This window comes from Cyrtonyx montezumae, unplaced genomic scaffold (genome assembly GCF_038088225.1).
Source record: "Cyrtonyx montezumae isolate F1298 unplaced genomic scaffold, pur_monq_1.0 scaffold_19, whole genome shotgun sequence".
NCBI lineage: Eukaryota > Metazoa > Chordata > Aves > Galliformes > Odontophoridae > Cyrtonyx > Cyrtonyx montezumae.
Window position 1 is genome coordinate 7,377,348 of NW_027071925.1, and position 19,826 is coordinate 7,397,173.

At 41.9% G+C, this 19,826-nt stretch overlaps 2 protein-coding genes across 8 annotated transcripts; one reads left to right on the plus strand and one right to left on the minus strand.

Moving 5' to 3' along the window:
- Positions 1 to 467: 467 nt before the first annotated feature.
- On the minus strand, positions 468 to 12,685 carry ZNF207 (zinc finger protein 207). Of its 6 annotated transcripts, XM_065735461.1 has the most exons (12): positions 12,588 to 12,685; positions 11,458 to 11,584; positions 10,886 to 11,024; positions 9,880 to 10,047; positions 9,138 to 9,213; positions 8,578 to 8,625; positions 7,238 to 7,308; positions 4,447 to 4,607; positions 3,641 to 3,733; positions 2,227 to 2,469; positions 1,395 to 1,557; positions 468 to 1,226 (listed from the first exon to the last, which is right to left on the minus strand). In XM_065735461.1, exons 1-12 carry the CDS (start codon positions 12,626 to 12,628, stop codon positions 1,066 to 1,068), a joined length of 1,491 nt encoding a protein of 496 aa, XP_065591533.1. In that variant the 5' UTR covers positions 12,629 to 12,685; the 3' UTR covers positions 468 to 1,065. The 6 variants fall into 6 exon arrangements, with proteins under 6 accessions (XP_065591533.1, XP_065591534.1, XP_065591529.1 ...); XM_065735462.1 differs by lacking the exon at positions 8,578 to 8,625; XM_065735457.1 differs by lacking the exon at positions 3,641 to 3,733.
- A 260-nt stretch (positions 12,686 to 12,945) lies between these two features.
- CUNH17orf75 (chromosome unknown C17orf75 homolog) lies at positions 12,946 to 16,922 on the plus strand. Of its 2 annotated transcripts, none has more exons than XM_065735463.1 (10): positions 12,946 to 13,094; positions 13,230 to 13,292; positions 13,658 to 13,783; positions 13,997 to 14,137; positions 14,340 to 14,397; positions 15,011 to 15,130; positions 15,487 to 15,551; positions 15,669 to 15,805; positions 16,253 to 16,356; positions 16,507 to 16,922. In XM_065735463.1, exons 1-10 carry the CDS (start codon positions 12,958 to 12,960, stop codon positions 16,714 to 16,716), a joined length of 1,161 nt encoding a protein of 386 aa, XP_065591535.1. In that variant the 5' UTR covers positions 12,946 to 12,957; the 3' UTR covers positions 16,717 to 16,922. The 2 variants fall into 2 exon arrangements, with proteins under 2 accessions (XP_065591535.1, XP_065591536.1); XM_065735464.1 differs by having other exon boundaries at positions 15,014 to 15,130.
- The last annotated feature ends 2,904 nt before the right edge of the window (positions 16,923 to 19,826 follow it).

Here is a 19,826-nt window from a genome sequence, read left to right on the forward strand (position 1 = left end):
GCACCTAAGCTTCTAGAAATCTCCACCTAAAAGGCCCTTGAAATATCCTTTTGCACATTAGAAAGAATCAGATGAAGAGTGAACTAACGGGACACGTCTGGCACTAGGATGCACCTTGCAGCAACTGCTTTTCACATCCTACAAATAAGTGCCAGGGCTAGAAATCATTTAAAATTTACTGAGGATAAGAAAGCACAACTAAAGAAACAGATGCCACTGGGAGACATTACAATCAAGAGCTAAGATGTGCCTCCTGCACCCTCATTTTTCAAGAGTCAGTTAATAAGTGTACAGGTCTTGCCCACTCAGACGTGCAGCTAAGGAATACTTAAGTTTTATAATAACAAATTCAGCTTTTATCAAAACAACACCAGTAAGTGTGCTCAGTACACCAACAGCTACCATGCATGCATCTGTACAAACCTTTCAGGCAGTTGTCCGCAGCTGGTCATGAATAAAAAGGCATATAAATTTTTATCTTCTTTTATTACAATGAAGTTTATAACGGTACAGAAAAGTCACACGACCTTAGTGGGTCAGTTTACTTAAACCCTGGAACAGGAGGAATTCTAAATACATTAAATATCGTTACATGTTCAGACTTAAATGTACAGGTAGTTGGGAACAGTTACAGCCCTCACCAAACTATGTTGGGGACACGAAGTCCAACAGCACTCGAAGTGCTGTGAAGGCATCATTTCACAAATAGCAACGTAATGTTACAGAACTTGCCTTTAAGGTGGTATGTTCATGTAATTCCAGCGCCTTCACAATTTAACGAACCATATTTACTATACTTCACTTCTAAAAACCTAGATGAAACATGAAAAAGAAGCCATACAGTATAAATTGCAACATCAGGAAAAGTTCCTGTCAATATTCCAAATAAATTTTCCCATGTAAAATAAGAATGTCCAATAGCTCCTAGTTGCCTTGCATGTGGGGAAGATTTTTTTTTTTTTTAAAGTCACAATGAAGCCTTAATTGACGGAAGCTTGGCTATATTAACAGCACAAGATGAGAAAAGGTTTAATCTCCAAACCTATTAGAGCGTGTGTAGTAGCATCAGTAGCGGCCACCTTGCGACATGACAGGAGGTCTCATTCCCATTGGAGGTCGAGGAGGTCCACTTTGGTACGGGGGCACCATCGGAGGTCCCTGACCATAAGGAGGCATGGCTCCAGGAAGATAGCCTGGCATGCCCTGGTGATGAGCACCATACTGACCTACAAACAAAACATTCAAGATGGAAAGAATTCATTTTTTTTTTTAAATAGGCATGGCTGCATTTGTCAAAAGCTGTTTTACATAATACATGACACTTCAGATTATAAAAAAAAAAAAAGACAACAAACCAATCCTTTAAAGAGAAGCAAATCTGGAGATGTAATTACCATGTGGTGGCATTGGAGGTCTCATTCCTTGCTGCTGCGGAGGAATTCCAGGCTGTGGTGGCATCATACCTCCAATTGGTCCAACAGGTGGATTACCCAAGGAAGCTTGTCCAGGACGAGGAAGATTACGCTGATACTTTGGCAACTGTGCCCTTCTCTCTTCCTAAAAAGAGGAAGAGACAACCACAACACACTCTAAGACTAAAACTCTGCAAAAACAAAGTGAAAAAAAATGTAATCAAGTAGATTACAGGTACTGAATTATTATTTTAGAAATTTAAGATTGCTACTAGTAAACATTTCACATTAACATCTGGATTTTTTCTCCCTTCAAAGTTACTGTACTAACACTGATCAACCTAGTACACAACACAAATTCTCTGAGGAATGTCTCTTCCTCACACGTAAGACAAAAGCAAATCTAAAGACATCTGAACCAAAATGAAGGTTTGCTTGTTTCATCCATAAGTCTTGATTTCTGACTGCTGTAACAGCACCAAGATAGCTTCAAGCTGTTAAGTCTTTTGTTTGACACTAACCCTAACTAGTTAAACTCAAGCTCAGGTCACATGCAGAAATGAACTGCAAATTAGATTTTGGGTTGATTGATTCCCAAACACCACAAGGTAAGACTCAGATCTGAAGCAGGATCAATGCAATATACCAGTCACCACCTTCAAACAAGGATGTTTCCTCAACGCGAAATTCTTTTAGTTCTGCACTCCCACCTTTCTTAAAGCACTGTTACACACAGCACAGAATACATTCTAACTGTCAGCCATATCAGCAGAAACAGCATTTTCAGCAAGATAATGAAAATACATTAACTTACCAGTGATATATCCTCATCTGGATGGATCAACTTACTGGTTGCACTGGTTGTGGTAAGGGTAGCAGGCTTACTTGTTATAGATGTAGCTGGTTTAGCTGCAGTACTGTTTGTCGTGCTAGTGGTTGAGGTTGTAGACTGTGTGTAAGCAGGGAATGTAGGTTTGGGGGGTTCTGTTGTTGTTGCAGCTGTAGAATTCAAAGGTTTGAAATCAGTACCAACCGGACCTTGAACAGCTGCTGCAGCCTGTGAAGCACAGAGACAGATCAATATTTATTTCCTAAAGAATAAGAAAACTTAAATTACATCTGTCAGACCTTTGAAACCTTCCAGTGATAATACATAATTAAAATAAGCTTGACAAAAGTAAAGTTCAGCCTTATCACATACTAAAGCAACTGAAAACAAGACAAAATAAAACCCAGTATATACATACATACAAACACACACGCACAGGAAGGTTTAAAATTTGCAGTTCAAAAGCCACAACTAGAAAAAAGGAACAACAACAAAAAATCCTATCGAAGTTTCACCTCAAATACAGAGGTTGGTAAATGTCTAAATCCTCCCTGTATTGCAATTTTATTAACAGCCTATAAACATAAATCACAATTTTCTCAATAAAATAGTATACTTCAGCAACCATTAGTTTAGAGTACAGCTCAAAGTGTTAGCATTCATTAAAATCAGGTATTTAAAAACACTGTTATTGCACGTTAAGAAAACTACTGTGTCAGGTCTTTTGCTGTAAGCATTCTCTGAAAGTACTGCAGTGTTTTTTAAAGAGCTACATCTCTCTACAGATCTTCAGCACCATTTCTGAGTGAAGAAACAAGGCACATGAGGTCCACTAAGATGACAGCATCTCATCTTTCCTACTTTGATCTCAACTGAAAGTTTTAGAAGTTGGCTTTATCAGGCTGAAGATGCAACAATCTTCAAAGCGAGCCTTAGTTATGAGAGAATGCTTTTGTTTCTGGTCACTGTATGCTTACAATTCTTTGCTGAACTTCTCTGCTGTTTCTAATCAAAACAGTTCACATTTTTTGCACGTAACGCGTATTACAAAATCCCCTATATTCCGACGTACTGTATTAAACACCAAACTAAAAAGCCTTCACCATGCATCAAGCTAACCACTGCCACTAAAATGCATTTAACTGCTTTCATGCTTTTTTAACCCTTTAGAACCAGTACATAGCATTTCATACTTGCACGCTGTCTAAGAAAAATTGGGCACTTTAACATTTCTACTACGATGCAACTCACAGTTAAGGACTCTGCAGTTTTACCAGCTAAACATAATCAGGAATGCAACAAATTGTCTGAAGATGTTTAGTCAATTTTAGATTTTACAGAACGGTCCAAAGGGTTAAGTTGCAAAGCAATTTGTTTTTAACTGTGACTTCCTGCGTACTTGTGCTGTGCTAGGAAACAGAGCGTTAGAAGACGCTGACAGACTTTCTGAATTGGAGGAAGCTGCACTTGAGCTTGTGACAGGTGTCCCCATCTGTAGCATAAAAGAAAGGAAACAGTGAAAAGTCTCCAAACAAATGGGAGGAAAGTATCCAGATGAAAGGATTTCTTATGCTAGGGGCTGTATTTTTGTAAACGATTATCTTCCCTGCAGAAGTCCAAAATGCAAATAGGACACCGTGAAGGTTAAAAACTTAAGAACTTACACACAGCAAGCAAAATCAAAATACAGTGGTCACAAGCCATTCTACCAGCTCCCATTTCCCTTCCCAAAACATCATAAACTATATTTAACCCAGTCTGAACAGAATTATAGAATTAATTAGGCATTCTGCTGGTAAGTAGCGCCTTATTAAGAGAATAAAAGAGAACAAGTTTTGTCAAGATTTACACTTAGGCAGTTTTAGGTTAAGTTCTATGCAATCAGACTCCTGCAGCTGACTGGCACCTCCCTTCACCCACCCAAAGTGCCCTTCCAAAATGCAAACTAAAGAGATTATTGAAAGAACTGTTTTCCCTGCTACTTTCTTCCCCGCTGCTTACAGAACTTCTGTCTGGTTTCATAGCTGTTTTAAGACAAACAAAAACAATCTTTTAAAATTTATTCAAACACTACCCTGAATTAAACTTAACAATCAACACAAGCAAGTAGTATAGCCAGTCATTTTTCTTGTCTCCTAATAACAGAGGCAGCTGACAGAAGGTAAATGGAAAACTATACCAATAGATTCCAGGCTGATACCTTACCTGCCCTGCACTTGGGAAGAGTGGTTTAGTAACCGGAGGCTGAGGGGTAGGTGCTGATGCAGCAGGAGCTGGAGGTCTGTTAAGAATGCCTGGTGCTGTAGCAGGCTGTGCTTGTGTCATAGGAGGCATCCCAGGACGTGGACCCACAGGCGGTGGCATACCTACAAACCACAGAGAACCTGTAACGTCTCAGGCTCAAGAACAGGAGTGTTCCTTGACAGGATTCTGTTCCCAGTAACCTCTATAACAAAGCCTTCCCTATGGGAGATATATTTTAAAGGCAATAGTAAGAACTAGTAATTTAAAAACCATGGCAAAGGGTATAGCCAGCAGTGAGCCACCATACACAGCAACCGTGAGGGTCACAGGTCACAAGCTCATTAATTCTATTAATTCTCCATGTCCCTCTCTAAAACATCTTAAGTTTTACTACCTTAATTTACTGCTCACCAACAGAGGTCCATGCACAGGCAGTTAAACACTTCAGAACAATACTGAATGAAGTTGTATGTTTCCATTACAGCTCCAACTATAAAAGCTTACTCTCAAATAAACAAAGCAATCAACTCAGTATCTCTTCCAGAACACTGGCGCTGTGCTGTCACAACTGCAGATATGACTGTTACAAAACCTAAAGGAGGGACCTGCTATGAATGGTAAGGTACTCTGAAACACACCACTGGGGACCTTCAGCACAGTGGATAGTGACAGAAGAATTAACATTTCTCATTATTCTAAAGAAAAGGCCCTCAAGCTAGCATGCAAGTTAGCTGAAAATAAGTCATAAATCATCACAAAACATGTCCAGAACAGCTCACAAAGGGTCCATCACACACTGTGCAGCAGAACCAGAGTATGGCTGTCCCACTAGCTCATCTCCTTCAGTGAGAAACTCAGGCAAACCAGTGACTCTCGAGCCATTGCCCCCAGGGCTGGGCTGGCCAACAACTTGAGAAGATCAAGAAATAGCTCTCTCCCAGCTACATACATTGTGACTCCCATCTTCAAGAAAGGCCGTAAGGAAGACCCGGGGAACTACAGGCCTGTCAGCCTGACCTCGGTATCAGGGAAAGTTATGGAACAGATGATATTGAGGGAGATCACACGACACGTGCATGGCAATAAAGGGATCAGACCCAGCCAGCACGGGTTCACCAGGGGCAGGTCGTGCTTGTCCAACCTCATCTCCTTCTATGACTGGGTGACCAGACAGGTAGATGAGGGAAAGGCTGTTGATGTAGTCTACCTGGACTTCAGCAAGGCCTTTGACACGGTCTCCCACAGTATTCTCCTAAGGAAACTGGCAGCCCGTGGTGTGGACAGGTTCACTCTTCTCTGGGTGGAGAACTGGCTGGAGGGCCGTGCCCAGAGGGTAGTGGTTAATGGAGTTAAGTCCAGCTGGCGTCCTGTAACGAGTGGTGTCCCCCAAGGGTCAGTTTTGGGGCCCATCTTGTTTAATATCTTTATTGATGACCTAGATGAGGGAATTGAGTGTACCCTCAGTAAGTTTGCAGATGACACAAAGCTGGGAGGATGTGTCAAACTGCCTGAGGGTAGGGAGGCCCTTCAGAGGGATTTGGATAGGCTGAACAGCTGGGCTGAGCAAAATGGGATGAGGTTCAATAAGACCAAGTGCCGGGTCCTGCACTTTGGCCACAATAACCCCATGCAATGCTATAGGCTTGGGGCAGAATGGCTTGAAGAATGTAGAGAGGAAAAGGACCTGGGGGTGTTGGTTGATGCTCGGCTCAACATGAGCCGGCAGTGTGCACAGGTGGCTAAGAAGGCCAACAGCATCCTGGCCTGTATTAGAAATAGTGTAGCCAGCAGGAGCAGGGAGGTGATCATCCCCCTGTACTCAGCTCTGGTACGGCCGCACCTCGAGTACTGTGTTCAGTTTTGGGCCCCTCACTACAAGAAGGACATTGAGGCCCTGGAGCGTGTTCAGAGAAGGGCAACAAAACTGGTGAGGGGCCTGGAGCACAAGTCTTATGAGGAGCGGCTGAGGGAGCTGGGATTGTTTAGTCTGGAGAAGAGGAGGCTCAGAGGAGACCTTATAGCACTCTACCACTTCCTGAAGGGGGGTTGTGGTGAGGAGGGGGTAGGCCTCTTCTCCCTGATAAGTAATGACAGGACGAGAGGGAATGGCCACAAGTTGCGCCAGGGAAGATTTAGATTAGACCTCAGGAAGCATTTCTTTTCTGAAAGAGTGGTCAGGCACTGGAATGGCCTGCCTAGGGAGGTGGTTGAGGCACCATCCCTAGCGCTGTTCAAGAAGCGTTTAGATGAGGTGCTTAAGGACTTAATTTAGTAGTTGGGTAGAGATAGTGATAGGAGGATGGTTGGACTAGATGATCTTATAGGTCCTTTCCAACCTTATGAACTTATGAACTTATGAACTTATAAGCAACCAGAATTCAAGTCACTTTCTTTACCACAATATGTCACTGAGACTGTCTCTCATCCTCCACGATACATTTTTCTATTTAAAACAGACACTAGGAAAAGTGGATGAAGATGGACTAGGCAACACAGAAGCCAGATAAATAGCAATAGGAAGAATAAAGTTACACGCAAAATTGTACCTGCACAGCAGTACCAAACACAAGTACTTATCTGCAGTCAAAAGCCATAGATAACCACCTCTGCACGAGTGCCTTCTGCAGCAAACAAACTGCAAAAAGCTGGCATTGTATATCTGTACACTCTTTATATAAAAAATCCTAATTCTCAGCATAAGTAAACATAATTTAGCTCTTACCACAATATGTGTCTGATAACCCTGACTTACCTGGTGGCATACCAGGCATAAGAGGTGGTATTCCTGGCCCAGGAGGCATCATTCCACCCATTGGCATCATCCTATTGAGTAAAGTAATCATTAGAACAAAGACAAACAGTAAACTACTACAACATCGGCACATTACCTGTATTAGATAAATAACAGCAAATAATTTCAGGAAGCAATCAATTACCAGCTGACTCCAGTTACATGTGTTTTTCAACAAGGGATAAAAAAGCCATACAAACTCCAAACACTTCCTCATTTCAACTTTCATTCCCCAAGCTTTTACTTCCTCTATTACCAGATTCCAGAACTAGTGTCCCTCTTGATATATACTTCAGATTACTTCCAGACACTTGAATCTGGATTATAGGAAGCAGAATGAAGGAATGCCTACTATCTTATTTAGGACACTGAACAGTTACATAGCAGCCAATGCGTGCCAAATCATCACTATGAGGCAACTTCTATTTTATGTAACAAAGTAAAAAACATTTTGTACCCACTTGAAAATCAAAATGAATCACGAGGACGTGAGCATTCATTCTCTAAAGCAGCTTGTAACCCAGCCATGCTATCTTCCCAACGTGCCTACTACAGGGAACAACAGTGCAGATGCACTAACTGGGAACTCACTACTACAACCCCTTTTCCTGCATTTAAGTTTGGCCAAGGCAGTCGGTCTTGCTACCTATTATGACAATGTCAGACCAAAAAAGGGGCTGCTGCTGCCACCACAAAGGTAACTGCCTGAAAAACTGCAGGGATTGTGAGCTGCCAGCAAAATAATTTGCTTATTTTACTAGAAAACATATTACGTTCATCTGAAATCAACTAAGAGTTTAAGGAGAACTAAACACCAGCAAGCTTGATAAATTCTGTTCAGTTTCCACCCAGAAAAGCAGCAATCACAAACATCCACAAAGATGTCTGATTAAGACGTATTTTTATATTTAAAGACTGTTAAAAGAATGTTTCAGAAGAAAACAGCCTATCACCTCAGTGAATTTTAAACAGAAACCAATCTCCTGCATTAATGTCCTACAGGGAAAGGACTAAGCACATGGAGCTGTAGGTACTCTGATTCAAGAAAGGTTATAAATCCCCGTGCCTATTTAATTAATACTCTGCAGGATGTGCTTCCTGCAACATGTAGTTTTGTTAGCACTCATTTAGATAAAGAATAAAAAACTTCATCATACAACAATAAAACATAGCTAGACATTTTCCCCAAATGCTTCAGCAAAGAACAGATGTTTTCAGTAAGACAACTTTCAATCTTATCAAATATACAACATAAAATGGCATAATGAATGTACCTATAATTACATTAATGAGATGCTTACATGTTTCCACCACAAAATGACTGCATGTATTTTCTTTGTTGATGTAATCTGTGAAAATTTATGACAAAATCAAAAATCTAACTGTGATTTTTCCAAACACATTATGATAGGGTACGGTGTAAATCCCAAACAAACATCAATACCAACAACTTACTCTTGCCCAAAATACAAGAATTTTATTCTCATATTTAATGAAGAAATTTAAACTATCTGGTATTTTTTCCAGATAGGTTGGATGACTGACAACCAGGCAGCATGACATGTGCCATACACAAAGCAGAGCTCCACATAAGGCTTTAAACCAACACAACACAATTTAAAACCGTTATGAAATTACAAACTATGATCAGGAGAAAGGCAACATACTTTACACATAAACACACAGTTAGGCCATATTTTTAATGTTGGTTTATAGCCATCCAGATTTTTGCTGCATCTTAACATTAAAGCTACAGAGTTCACAGGATCCTACATATTATTTCTAATCATCTTTACTCTTTCTGTGACAGTTTAAAACACACAGCATGGAAATGTCATTGTAAATCTTTCTAGCTACTCACCCAGGTGGCATTCCAGGCATAACTGGAGGCATTCCAGGCATCATAGGTGGGACACCTGCCATTAATGGTGGTATACCTTAAGAAAAGAAAAATGAATTTTAAACAACACCAACAACATACATTCATCACCAAATCTAATAAAGACAGGAAACTGAAATACTTGTTCGTGAAATAATGCAGCTTACAAATATTGGGATTATCTACAAATCTGACTTTCATCCATGGTTCCCAGTCCTGCAAGACACCCAACCCTTTTTAGTGTCATCTCTAAAGAGTATGCCTCAACACTGCAGAAAATATCAGAAAGGTCAGCTTTCACTGTTATTAATTGAAACCCTTTTCTGCAAATTAACTGTATCCTGTGCATAAACTCTGCTCTATGCCAGCAGGATCCCAGGGCACCCCTCCTGTGGAAGTATTTCCAAAATCTTATTACAAAGTGTCACAAAAGTAGCTCTATGTTTGAGCTAATAAGCTGTTTCACTATCATACTGACAGTTTTTCATTCTACATGCAAATACTAGCTATTTTAATCTGCTTAACAGGGGAAGATGTGCACAACCTTACAACAGGGGCAGGAAGAACCTGAAGAAACTGCTCACACACACCTCACTGAACTATTTTGAGACCACAAACACACTGTGTTGGAAAATACCAATTATCAGATTACTACTTCAATACAAGTAGAGATTTGTATTCCCACTCAGCTTCTCAATAACTAGCTCAAAAACTGCATCCTTACCAGGAGGCATCCCTGGTGCACCTGGCACAGGAGGCAAACCTGGTTGTGCCATTGGGGGAATGTACCCCTGCTGCGGCTGAACTTGTTGGGGCTGAAATGAAGTTGAAGCTGCAGATTCATCATCTTCATATTCATCAGAATCATCTTGTTGCTTCTTCTTCTGGCTTTCTGATGAATTATACAATGCATATGGTCAGAGGAAAGTAAACAATCTTATATGGAATTTGTTTTTATCTAGAGGATTCTAGTTGGAATGACAGTAATTTCAAATCTTATCAGCATTTTCAAAAACTCACACAATTAGAGATGAAAAACCACGTGAATCTACTATCCTGTGTCAAAAAATAAAGGGAACGGAAGTGACTTGCACTATAGCAACCCTCAGTGTAAATGGGGTATACCTTCATGTCAGCCTCTGGCTGTAGAAAATAAACCAGAACACCTTGAAGGCATACTCACAGAACAAAGACGATTTAGTATTCCTACGCCAACAGGCTAAAATAATTCCTGGCCTTTCCAAAACAAACAAACAGAAAAAAAAAACACCTAAAATTCATAATCCCCATAGGTTGAACATTCTAATTCTAAACAGGAAAAAAAAAAAGTATCATCACTCATCTTTCCACATTATTGCCCATATCAAGGGTTACAGTTAGGGCAACGCACTAATCCAAGTGCTACTCTCTTGAGGAGGGAGACCTGTATCACACAGGGCCAAAACATAACAGATTGATTTTCACATCTAAAAACAGACCAGGGAAACACCCCTACCTCTCAAAAAAAAGCACCCATCCCAAAATATCTAAGTTTTCTACCCAACATGCGGAGAGGTAGGGACTATGTGTCAGAACATTAAAAATCTCTGACCACTATGATTTCAAGACAGAGCAACACTGCCTGCTGTATGCTGAACGTGCACTATTCAACGTGGATATGCACTCAGAATACGGACCAAACAATTTCAGTGGCATGGAGACAACAGATAAACAGCAAGATCACACTTTACCCTGAGTTTTTTGTTCAAGTAACCTCCTCCGCTCCTCCATATCTTTTTCTGGAATGCCCTCCATGCCATAGATTTCCAGTTCAATGTCTGTTCTTCCAGGAATAGCATTTGGAACAGCATCTATTGTTTCTTTATGTACCTGAAAAGGGAAGGAAAAAAATCCTCCTGATCAAAACTCAGGTTAGAGTCAGATTTTTCGGCACTAGTTCAATTTCAAAAGACAACTGGAACATCCTTATTGGGAAGGTATCCCTAGCCAACCATTCTCTGGATACGTGCTCCTCCATTTGCTGTAACTGCTATTAACTTCTAAAACAAATCTATAAACTGATCACCAAGACACTGCAATTCATTCACTCCTACATTCAAAGACTAACCACAGATACCTCCACTGCATACCCACCATACAAACTGCTGAGGCAGCAGGAGAACTGCTCTTGAAACTTAACACTACTGACTCTCTCTCATGATTTTTCAGGACTGTGGAGCCTCAAGTGAATGCACTTTGTAAGGTGATTATTAATTCCAACTGTAGATACTGTCGGTTTTTCTGCAAACCTAAAACTTCTTACCTGCATGCAATGTATAGCTAAACCAGGTCCTGTATACAATTTCTTATGACATATATGGCATTTAAAGTGCTTTGCTTTTTGATGCTGTATGAGGATTTTTTCATCATCAAAATCCCTGTTACAATACCTATTGAAGACTGTTAAGGAAATATTTGATGCTAAAAGTGAACTAATTAGTGTTGTTTTTTTTTTTTTCTCAAGGAAATCAAAAGCATTGAAAGCAACACTGAGCTTTCAGATCACAAGGATGTCATCAATGTCTGAAACAAAACCTCTCTTCTCCTCCCACCTCCGAGTAACATAGATCAGAGCAGCACGATGCATCCATGCAACCATAATCACGTTTTGACAGATGCTTTTTTAAGTCATTGTTATTTCTAAGTGGACTCTCCTTCATTCTCTGCATGCTCTTAGATTTAAAAAAAAAGTAGTAAACAAGAAAGATGAGAAAACCACAGACAGGAAGAAACATCAAATACTCTGTCGTGCCTGTTTAACAACACGGATTGGCAGTTAACATGTACGGAAAAGAAAAATAGGGTTTTAGTTGAGAACTCCCTTTTCAACCATTCAATTGACCAATATCTTAAGTTCACCTCAATCATAACAGAACTTTATGCTTCAAAACCTAAACGTTAAAAGCACTTTCTTGAGTTGTTGCGTAATGAGAGGCAAATGGCTGTTCCTTTTGTGCAGCTCAGCGCTGAGGCCTCAGCAGAGGCTCCAGACGCCGCGCTAAGCAGGATGCACGCTCTGTACTGGCACCTTCTTGTTAAGCGTACCCTTCACTTTCAAGAAAACCTGGTAAATAAGCTGAAGGTTCACCTCGTGGGGGACAACGGCCGCTCCCGCCGGGCCCAGCGCAGGACGAGCGGGCGGGCCAGGCCGCGGGGGGGAGGGATTAGAGGGGAAGGACACGGGGCAGGCCGCGTGCCGGGGTGAGGGCACAGGCGGGGAGCCAGCACGAAGCCAAACCGCAACCGGGAAAGCACAAAAAGAGCGGCGGGAGCTCCGCAGACACCGAGAAGATATCGGGAAGATATCGAGAGGAGATCGGGAGGGGAACGCGCAGTGCTCACCCCGCGCCCCTCCCCCACCCCGCGCCCCACACAGCGCACACTGAAGGATACCAGCACCACGGCTTCAGCTGCTTCTTCTTCTTACGGCCCATGGCGACAGAACGCGCGACCTACGCAGGGAAAAAATAAAAATAAAAAGAATAACAATAAAACAACAACCAGGCGACCTCCGAGCCCCACCGCCGCGCACAGCGAGGCAGCACAAAATGGCCGCCAAGCTCCTCCTGGCGCCGCCGCCCCCGAGCTCCCAACGCGCACCGCGCGGCGGCGGGAAGGGGGGGCTGTCCACGTGACCGGTGCCGTCCCGGCATGCTTGTGGGCGGGGCCGCCATTTTGTGTGACCCACAGGGGCGGGCGGGGGTTTTGCGTGTGTGTGTGAGGCACATCCGTTGTGTCCCTCCCCGCGGCGGAGTGGGCCGGGATGCTGCCGGCACTACCGGACGGCGACGAACGGGAGCTGGAGAGCAGCGAGGAGGGCGGTAGCGGTGCGGGAGATGAGCGACGGCCGGAGCGACACGGCAGCACCTACCACAGCCTGTACGGCTACCAGAGCCGCAGGTGAGGGGCCTCGCGCGATGCCGGCCGCTTCAATCTGCTTTTCCTTTCCTCTCCGCTAAGGTTTCTGTTGTGTTTCCTCCCGTTATAGAGCTCCTGCTCTGTAACACTTCCATCTAAGAGCTCCTTTCCCTTCAGGTCCTCGCGGCGGGGAGCGGATGGCGGCGCGGAGCCTGAGAGCCCCCACGGCCGGGACTTCAGGTAAAGCCCGACCCGACCCGACCCGTCCTCTTGTTTTTCTTCAGTGATGACAGCTGACGGTTTCTATCATATGACTTCATGTAGATCATTTAAAATGTCAGCCAGTTTCAAGTCCATGAGTTACCTTTCTAAGGGCTCTGCGGTACAGCTGTTGCTCTGTATCACGACTCTGGAAACAAGGCAATGGAAAGGGGTGATGGATTTGTTGTAGATGCACAGGAGTCAGCTGACAGCGCAGCTGCATGAAGGCACGGAGAGGGTTCTCCTCCTCCTGGAGGATGATGGCACACAGGAGCTTCTGCTCTTGTTCAGAGAAACAAAACAGCATTTGCTTTTTGCTGATGATTTCCTGTTTCTTTTTAAAGCCTCTCTTTGCTGGACACAAACTTACCAGCTGAAGCAGAAACTGAGTTGCGTGGCTTTATTGCTAAACGTCTGGCTAAAGGAGCTGTTTTTGAAGGGATGGGGAATGTAGCAACTGTGGATTTGAGGTAAGATACGCTTTTAATAATTGCTTGTGAATGAGAAGGTCTAAGAAGTATTGGTAGCATTGCACACCTTGCCATCATTTACCTTTAAACTTACGTTTAACTGTGACCGCATGCTCCCAGTCTCTTGCTGCTTTTAATAACACTGTATGTGAATGACACTTTCCACATTAATTTATAGCAGTATCTTTAACAACTTTTTTCTTTCTTGCACAGTATACCAGAATGTAAAGTTGGTTGTTATTACTGTCTTTTCCAACAAGAAAGTCTTCTAGAAACAGCAACACTGGAATCGGATATCAATGCTCCAGAATATGTAGTTTGTTTCCTAGGTGGCTCAGAGAAAGGTCTGGAACTATATCCTTACCTTTACCTTTCTATATCTGTATGGAGAGGGAGATGATGGAAAAATGGTGTTCTCTTTTTGTCCACGTCCTCTTTGAAATCAGCCCAGTTATCTTCCAGTACATATATTACTGAAAACGTCAAAACCAGGCATATACTGACGGTGCAAAATGCAGATCTTAACTGATGCATCTTATTTTCCTTAAGAAGATACTTTCAGACTTGAATTGGACAAATACATTCAAAGTCTGAAGCTAAGCCTTGACTTGGAGGTAAGGTCTAACTTTTCATATTTTTTTAAGTGGTGAAAACAACTTTTTAAACAAACTTATGACTCATGCGAACCCGAAGATTTAGTGTGTAGAAAACAAACACTCTGAGAGTTGCATACTGGCATCACTGTAGAGACAGTGAAGGTCTAGATTACTGTTAACCACGAAAGTCAAAGGGAATAAAAAGAGGGACTTCTTTGTGCCAGGCATAAATCTCTTAGAGGTTACTTGCAGTTAGCTTCAAAGGGAAGAATGACTAAGAAAATGTAATACCCTGCAGGAAGGGTCTCCACATCCACCTGGAGTCCTACCAGTTCTGAATGCCAAGGAGCAGTTTTTAAGCTGGTGGTCTTCTCTAATGGAAACTGCATTTTGAGTTTCTGTTTCATCTTGTCCTCTGGTACGTGCTCTTGGCTCAGTATCATAAATTGTTACAGTTCTTTGTAGCTTCCATTGCAAAAAGCATGGCTTTAAACACTGAACTGTTTTCATCTAGCGTGGTTTGAAATGAAAAGTTTGTGACGTCTGAATATTTTAGGTTATTAACAGGCTGCTGTTTCTGTAGAAATCTAATTCGTGGTTAAAAAATTTTGATGTTTTTAATATTTTACAGCAGAAAACATTGGAGGCTTGTGTTAACCCCTATTTAAGAAGCTGGTTTGAGAATTCCATATGCCCAATTCAGAGAGTAGTACAGCTCTTCCAGGAGAAACTGGCTTTCTTGTTACATGCTGTAAGTGTATTTTAAACTAAAAAACAGTAGTTCAGCAGATATCTCTGTAACTGCAATACATGTAAAATGTTTCTTCCGTTTCCTTTCTCAAACAGGAGTACATTAGGAACATCTTCAGTGTTATTTCCATTTGTTTTTACTTTGGCTGGAATAGCTAGTAAAGTACAATCACTGTATTCTGAATGCAGAGCCAGCTGCAATGACTATCATGTGGAATGTTCCCTTAGCTTCCTCTCTTACTCTGAAAAGAGCAAAATTAAAGTAATACACCACATATGTCTTGCCAGTAACTACAGTACAGCAGTAACAGTAATATCCAAGTTGTGTCTAACTTCTAAATTTTTTCTTGTTTTAAGGCATTGAGTTATACTCCTGTGGAAGTGAAAAATGCAGATGAAAGGACAGAAAAAGACATTAGCAGGTAAGGATGCTTTGAGGCGAAGGAACTTGTGAATAACTTTGCTTTCATGTGTGATACCTCCCTCTTCTCACTCAGAAACTATGTAGAAACAGCAGCTCACAGGAGTTTTCATGCTAGGTTTCTGGCAGCTGCCAGCCTCCAAGGCCTCGTTCAGGAAGGCACAATGACCTCCTTGTGCATTGCCATGACTGAGGAACAGCACAAGTCAATGGTTGTAGACTGTATTGGAGCCCAGCCTCAGCTGCACAATGCAGGTGAGATTACAGCTGATGACACCCTTGTATTCCTCAGGGCTGCTGGGAGTCCTTGATGTTAGAGGTAGTTGAGGATATTCTGCAGCTCACAGCTTCATGCCCCTCCATGCTTGTTTTCCTATCAGGTAGTAATTTGTTTTACCAGTTGTAGTTTGCAGACTGTGAAGCTATAACGCTTCAGGGAGGCTGATATTTTTTATTTTTATTATTTTTTTTGTTTGTTTTCCTTAGTTGGATTTTTGACAACTGTGAATTCAGTGATCAGAGCAGAATTTCACATAATCACTGTAGCTGTGTTTGCTTTTCCATCTGAGTTTTTTTTCCTTTACACTTAATTCCTGGCCCAGATATTAGCAGTTGTATTAAACAAGGTGAACGTAGCTGGAATCTCTATCCATTTTTTTACCTTTTGCTCATGTCTTCTCTTTGTTCCTGGACACTTAACAGGAAGCAACAGATTCTGTGAGGACTGGATGCATGCTTTTGTAAATGGTGCTGAAGGTGGAAATCCTTTTCTCTTCCGGCAAATTTTGGAAAACTTTAAATTGAAGGTAATGGTTCATGTGTGTTAAAGACACATTACTCACTTCTTGCATCAATTTATTTCTCTGTACTGCTGTTCTTCCTTCACTTTTCTACATTATAGTTCATTTTCTTTCCATGTAGAAGGATAAGAAAATGTTCTGTAACTGTCTTCCCAGGCTATCCAAGACATTAACAACCTGAAGAGGTTTATTCGACAGGCTGAAATGAACCACTATGCCTTGTTCAAGTGTTACATGTTTTTAAAGAACTGTGGCAGTGGAGACATCCTTTTGAAGATTGTAAAAGTAGAACATGCAGAAATGCCAGAAGCCAGAAATGTAGTGACTGTCCTTGAGGAATTCATGAGAGAAACAGCAGTGGCTTAAAATTATCTTAATTATTCTACACTTGTTGGAAGATATTGTATAAATCATTAATTTCTTCTGTGCAGCAGAGTTTCACTGTTGCTGAAATCTTATTTTTAAAAGCACTACTGAAGTCAAACCTAAGTTGCAATTTCAGCTACTTTTCTCCCTTTTTTAGAGAGAAAGCAGCATGAGCTTTTTTAATGTGCAAGTATCAGATCTTAAAAAAAAAAGTGCATCTTTTTCAGTGCTCAACAGATTCTCCAAATGACTTGCTCATTTTGTGAGAAAATCGTGATGGTTGTGGGCTTTTTTACAATATTGGCATGAAAAAGAGAAGTCTCTTAGCTCTCAACTATTCCAGTGTTTTAAATATTTTTAAAATATTTAAGGTTACCATGTCTATAATTAAGATCCAGTTACTTGTGTTTTAGTAGAAAAAGAAGCACGCTCATTTAGATAAATGAGTAAATGAGATCATCTCTTTTCTCGTGAGAGAATGTAAATACAGGTCTGTAGCTAGTTTCTGCACTCTACTTTTAAATCAGTTTGTTTTGTTACCAAAGAAACAACTTGCTTATTGACAGGAGAGAGACTGAACAGGGTTTTAGGACTCAGTTCCTATGCTCTTCTCTCTGTTTGTATGTATCCTGGTCAGGCACATTAAATTCCCACCCTAGATTATGAATCCAGTTCGTTAGTTTATATTTTGGGACCAAGATCACCCCTGTGCATTCCAGGTATCCCGTTTGTATAATTGAAAATAACTGTGCATTTTCCAGCAGTGAAGAATTAATCGTGAAGATTTTCCAAGGTGTGTGTTGGGATACCAGCCAGAAGCTGTGGCTGTGTCCTTGTTTAACTCCTGGAGAAATAAAGCAGCAATTCGTTTTCCCCTTTATCAGACAGCTTTAGAAACAGAAAAATGAATTATCAATGTCATTATTAAATGATAACATTTCAGAGCTCAAAACCCAACTTCCCTTGGATTTAATACTGTAATTGTAGACAAACTTCACAAAACAGTCTGGGAGTTTTGCCTTGGTTCATTCTTGTTAATGGAGACAGCTCTATTTGATTAAAAATAAAGTAAAAATCCACCAACAAAAAAAATTTAATGGACTCTGCGCTCAAATAATACTGTTACAACAAAAATATACAGAATGTGCACAGTACAGAAATATTTGAAACGTACCATAGAGTTACCTTGCAAATGGATGGATTAAAAATGCCTTTTGCTTTAGCAGCCCTTAAAGGGAAAGTAGCATTTGTTCAGTAATTTAAGGCAGAAAATTACATGGTTTAGTGCTTTGTGCTGAACATTTGGATGTGTTGTTGGGATTAGTAGTGTAAGCAAAAGAAAAGCTGTAAGTAGCTTTATTTGCCAACTAATCAGACGTGGGGGGAGTCAGGAGACACTGACTAACACATCTATTAAGCTCATTAGAAATAAAGGTGTTTGCTACTGAAATCAGGCCTGGGGAATAGTCTGTGCTCTGTATTGTCAAGTACCCTGGAGCATATGTTTTCAGAACTACTACTGGCATTTCAGGAATATCTCATCAGAAAACTTTTTCCAATGAAGAACTGTTGATGGATGATGACATTAAAAATACATTTAGCTTTAAAGGAGCTCGGTTTCTGTCTTATGTACAGCTCTTCCTTAGAGAGCTGCAAAATATGCTGCTTTCCTTCACAGTCAGCTCTCAGCATCAGTGACTGCAGGAGGAACCTTTGAGTGACATTACAGAGCAGTGATATTCAGAGAGGCTGAAATCCCAGGGGTGCTTCTGTTCTCTGGATCCCAGTTTGCTTCCAGAGGTTGCTGGTGTTGAACTGCATTTGTATTTTCTAGTCCCACTTCAGGTAAAGCCAGTGGGGTCTCCAAAGCTGCTGAGCTGAACTCAAGTTGTTTTTACTCAGTGCTGTGTGAAGCCCCTGCTTGTGATCCTGTAAGAACAAATGTTGGCACAAAGCAGCAGCTGCCACGTAAGGTCAGCAGAGAGCTGTTTTCTGTATCAGCTCTACGTGTGTCAGATTCCATCCTTCACACCCAGTTCAAACTGAAGCTGTAGAACTGACTTAAAAAACCAAGGGCAGTGTAATCCAGCAGAAGGCTCCTGGCCCTGGGGATGTGGGGTCCTTAAGCTTTATATCCAGTCTGCCTTCAGACTAATTTCTCCGTTATCCTGTGCTCCCATTGATCAGATGCTTCCTGCTGCTAAAAGCGCAAGCAGTGTAGAAACACAAAAGTGCTGAGCTGCCCCACTGACGAATGGGCCAAAAAAATGACATTAAAAATTTAGCAACTGAATTCTTCAGCATTTTACCTCTGCCTCACTCAGAGATGGATTCTGGCAAGCGCTGCTCCCACCCGTCCTCTCCTCCCTGTCTTTTTACTTGTACAAAATTGATCTCTACCTGCATCCGAGCATCGAGGAGTAACGGCTGGATCCTGAGAGCCGCGTGGACTTTGCCAGGTTCTCCTCCGCCTCTTCCACAGCTCCGAGCTGCGCTCCCACCCGAGCTGCGTGCCCGCGGCCGGCAGGTGTCCCTGCAGCGCTCCGGATGGGAATCCCGAGCGGGAACGGCTGCTTTCCCGGGGCTGTGTCCTCGCTCAAGGACGCGAGCATAAAATAAATCCCTCTACCATGCACTACTCCAAACCTGTGCGCTGGCAGCAGACCTGCTCTGTTGTTCTGCCACTGCGCACACATAGGAAAGATTCACTTTTTATCGGTGTGAAATCTTGGCAGCATCTGAAATAAAACTAAAGCAGTCACCAAACCCAGTCCTCAGCGGACGGCTCCTTCAGCAGCACATAGCTGGCTGTGATCAGTTGCAACCACAAATGAGCAGGATGGAGAATATTAAAGCTCTGCTGCAGGCCAGCAGCATCAAGGACATCTGGAGGTAAAAGAAAAGCCTGTTTGCTGTTCGCTCTCTGGCACTGCAGCACTGTGGCACTTCTGGGTGCATTAAGAAAACAATGTAACTGGCCTTCCCGATACTCTGTAAAATATAACAAGGTTTCACAATATAGTTTTAGTGATATAAGTATAAAAACTCAGCACTTCACAATGCTCCTGACTCCATAAGCTGATATTAGTAGACAGCAGGCTCTGCATATG

Coding starts and splice junctions, on each gene's coding strand:
- CUNH17orf75 (XM_065735463.1), top strand. CDS start 12,958: ATGCTGCCGGCACTACCGGACGGCGACGAACGGGAGCTGGAGAGCAGC. Junction 14,138..14,339: donor TCAGAGAAAGGTCTGGAACT/ATATCCTTACCT, acceptor TTAAGAAGATAC/TTTCAGACTTGAATTGGACA. Junction 15,806..16,252: donor GCCTCAGCTGCACAATGCAG/GTGAGATTACAG, acceptor GACACTTAACAG/GAAGCAACAGATTCTGTGAG.
- ZNF207 (XM_065735461.1), bottom strand. CDS start 12,628: ATGGGCCGTAAGAAGAAGAAGCAGCTGAAGCCGTGGTGCTG. Junction 8,626..9,137: donor ATGCCTGGAATGCCACCTGG/GTGAGTAGCTAG, acceptor AAATTTTCACAG/ATTACATCAACAAAGAAAAT. Junction 1,558..2,226: donor CAGATGAGGATATATCACTG/GTAAGTTAATGT, acceptor TCCTCTTTTTAG/GAAGAGAGAAGGGCACAGTT.